Source organism: Ursus maritimus, unplaced genomic scaffold, assembly GCF_017311325.1.
Source record: "Ursus maritimus isolate PB19 unplaced genomic scaffold, ASM1731132v1 scaffold_23, whole genome shotgun sequence".
In the NCBI taxonomy this organism is placed as follows: domain Eukaryota; kingdom Metazoa; phylum Chordata; class Mammalia; order Carnivora; family Ursidae; genus Ursus; species Ursus maritimus.
In genome coordinates this window covers 31,441,500-31,445,335 of record NW_024424786.1, presented here as the reverse complement: position 1 = coordinate 31,445,335, position 3,836 = coordinate 31,441,500, and the positions used below count along the sequence as shown (strand labels likewise).

The 3,836-nt window shown below is 39.7% G+C and overlaps 1 protein-coding gene across 1 annotated transcript; it reads right to left on the bottom strand.

Moving 5' to 3' along the window:
* Positions 1–1,395: 1,395 nt before the first annotated feature.
* On the bottom strand, positions 1,396–2,325 carry LOC103672292 (olfactory receptor 4B1-like). The gene has a single exon (XM_008700955.1). The coding sequence runs from the start codon at positions 2,323–2,325 to the stop codon at positions 1,396–1,398; it is 930 nt and encodes a 309-aa protein (XP_008699177.1).
* Between the last annotated feature and the right edge of the window lie 1,511 nt (positions 2,326–3,836).

Sequence of the window (3,836 nt, the reverse complement as noted above, 5' to 3'; positions counted from 1 at the left end):
CATTATTACTAGACCTGCCTTGCAAGAAACGCTCAAAGGAACCATCAAGCTGAAATGAACAGATGCAAATAGTGACACAAAAGCATACCAAATTATACAACACACTGCTAAATGTAAATATGCAATCAGATTTAGAAAACTCGAATTCTATTATAGGTTGATGTGACAGTCACTTAACTATCACAGCTGAAGGAAAAAGTATTAAGATAACAATATGTACAGTAATTTGTTAGTGAATATACAATATAAAAAGAGGTAAATTGTGACATCAAAAATACACAAGTGGAGTAAAGGGTGGATATCTTGTGTGCAATCAAAGTTAAGTTGCTATCAACTTAAAATGGATTGTTTTCTCTATAAGGTATTTCATGTAACCCTCGTGGTAAAAACAAAGCAAAAACCCAGAGTAGATTCTCAAAACCACACCACCACAGAAAATCACCAAGTTACAAAGGTAGGCAGAAACAGAAGAAGAAACAATGGAAATACAAAACAGCCAGAAAGCAATTAATAAGATAGACATTAGTCTCACATATCAATAATTCACTCTAAATGTTAAGGGATTCAATCCAATCAAAAAGCACATGGTGACTGATTTGAATAAGGAAAAAAAAGACCCAACTATGTGCCTACAGGAGATACACTTCAGATGTAGGGGCAAGTATGGGCTCAAAGTAAATCAATAGAAAAGAAATTCCATGCACATGGAAAACAAAAGAAAGCAGGGGTTGCGACACTTATATCAGACACAATAGATTTTAAGCCAAAAATGGAACAAAGGACAAAAAAGATAACTATATAATGATAAAGAAATCAATTCATCAAGAAGATATGACAAATGTGTTTGTATTTCACCTCCAAGAGACATGGCCATTCTAGCAATGCCCTACTGTCATGAAATAAAGCTCCTACTATGGAACTTCAGGCATTAGAATTAGATTAATGAGGTAGGTACACCAAATGAAGTAGAAATGCTTTCCTGAGACTCCCACAAGATCACATTGGTAGGAAAAGACAAAGCAAAACAAACTTCTGTCTCCAAGCACCAAAGACTTCCCACACACCACAGCATGCTAACACCAAGAGGTAAAATGCATGAACCCAAGGTTGTACAGGTAGAAGATGATAGGGTGGGAATTCCGGTCTAGATGATCCCTCCTGAAGTCTGTGCGCTATGCACTATGGACAACAGAAGAAGAGGAAAAGTGCGGCTCAATTTTAAATTCTCCAAAATACAACAATGAAAGAGCTATGACTGATAACATGGAGTGTAAGGTGTCATCAAACTATCACAAAAAATATGAATAAGTTAACTTTGTTCTATTCTTTAGAGTTGACCAAAAACAGAATGCATATTTGGTCCTGTTCTTCATAATTTTGTTCACATTTTAATTTTTACTCCACTCCTGAGTTCATTTTCTTCCTCCACAGTTTCCTCGTGGCATTTTTTACTTCTGCGTTTCTGAGTGTGTAGATAATGGGGTTCAGCATGGGGGTGACAACTGTGTAGAACACGGCCACCAGTTTGTCCTCAGTGAAGGTGGAAGAGGGTCGCATGTAGAGGAAGATGGCAGGTCCAAAGAACAAGAGGACCACTGTGATGTGAGAGGCACAGGTGGAGAGGGCTTTCCGCTTCCCCTCTGCAGAATGATTCCTCAAGTTGAACAGGATGACAATATAGGAGGACACCAAGATGAGGAAGGAGAAAACAGAGATTAAGCCACTGTTGGCCAACACAATAACCCCCTCCACAGAAGTGTCAGTGCAGGCAAGCTTGAATAAGGGATGGAGGTCACAAAAGTAGTGGTCAATCACATTAGGACCACAGAAGGGCAGCTGAACAGCAACAAGAATCTGGACTGTAGAGTGAATTATGCCCCCAAGCCAGGAGCCAGCCACCAGAAGGCGACACACAAACCGGCTCATGATGGTTGTATAGTGAAGGGGTTTGCAGATGGCCACATAGCGGTCATAGGCCATTACCGTGAGCAGGAAGATCTCAGTGACCCCAAAGAAATGGAAGAAGAATATCTGAGCCACACAGCCCTCCAGGGAAATGGTTTTAATCTTGGCAAGTAAGTCTGTGATGAACTTAGGGACAACAGTAGAGGAGTAAGAGATCTCCACCAGGGACAGGTAGCTAAGGAAGAAGTACATGGGGGAATGCAGACTCTTACTGACATTGACTGTCAGCACAATGAGGCCATTGCCCACCACTGTGGCCAGGTACACGAGAAGAAACACCACAAAACACACTCTCTGCACCTCTGGATCCTGGAAAAGACCGACGATAATTAACTCAGTCACGTTATTTGTATTCGCCATGGAATCCAATCAGGTGTTCTGGACACAAGGTCATGAGAGACCTGCAATAAAACAAACACTGACTGCAACCAATTCACCTCATTTATAGCATGTTAGACAGTGTAACCCACTTTACAATACACTAACTACCACTCATTCATTTAGCCCATATGTACTCATTCAGCATTAAATATTAGCAATCTAACAACTTTATATATTAGAAAATTAAGGTTCAGAGAGATGGCAATTCCCCCAAGATCACACAGAAAGTGGTGAATTCTGAGCCTCAGAACTAGGCTTTCTGACTTCAGCCAGGATTCTTTCCAGTTCACTATAAGACATTCTGAGTTTGGGGGCTGTTCAAGTTCATAACCTTTATTATCTTCATTGTATTTTGATAGCTCTCTTCTGTTGGGAAAACCTCATGAGACTCTTCTCCTAAATTCCTTGTTTCCTTCAACTCTGCCTCAGGGAACATCTTCCCACTAATAATTCTTCCCTTTCCAATAGGTCCTGAGTATGGTTCTCTTAATTATACCAGTCTTCAACTCACTCAGGTCAGATTCTTTCACCGGTCTGCAGCTTCCATAACTGCGTTTGTATAACAGGTGTTCAAATCCTCTGGAGATGCTTCAACTTACTCGTTTGTCTCCATTTCACCAACACTTTCCCATCTCTTGCCCCACTAAGCAAACTACTGAGAGATCCTGAACTTGAGAGCTCGTCCTCCAAGAGCATCGTTATGACCGGCCAGCCTGCCTGCTATGGTTCCACGTTGGTAATCAGCAGCAAACTATACAAGACTTAAGATGTCTCCATGAGTTACTCCCCTGAACAGATAATTACTGAGCACCTCTAATATATGTATAAACACACTAAACTATACAGAATAAATACAGATCTGATACACACCCCAAGCTAAAAATGTCATGTGATTGAAAACAATAGTCTCTAGATTAAGGTGCCATGTTGGGAAGTTTTTCCACCACATATGACCCATGAAAAACATGGATGAAAAAGCATGAGCACCTTGATTCTCTGCTCTAAATGTTATTCTCATTGTTCTTCCCCTTAACTCTGATTTCATACTAAAATTTGCAAGAAATATACTTATGAAGAATTAAAAACACACCTGAACAGCAAGGACCAGAATCAACAGAGAAAGCAAAAGTCAGTGTTACACACTGAAATAAAGGAGTATGTGTCAGAATTCCTCAGCCAAGCCCACATGCTGAAGTTTAAAACTAAATAAAGTCACTGAACCTTAAAAACAATAAAGAAATTAGCATTCTAGAGGGAGAGAAACACTGAGAAAGGCTTAATAAACCCAATGTGAAAACAATCTTCTGTAAGAAATATACCTGTATCCCAATAGAAAATGGGCAAAGGATATAAACAGGTGATTCACAAAATAAGTAAAAAGATCAGGATACATATGAAAAGATTTTAAGACTCACTAATAATCAAATGCTCATAAAACCCTTCAAGCTACCCAGGCTGTAGCTCTGATAGCATATTTGATCCATGACTCC

Bases quoted from the DNA above. Each gene is read 5' to 3' on its own strand.
- LOC103672292 (XM_008700955.1), bottom strand. From the start codon at position 2,325: ATGGCGAATACAAATAACGTGACTGAGTTAATTATCGTCGGTCTTTTC.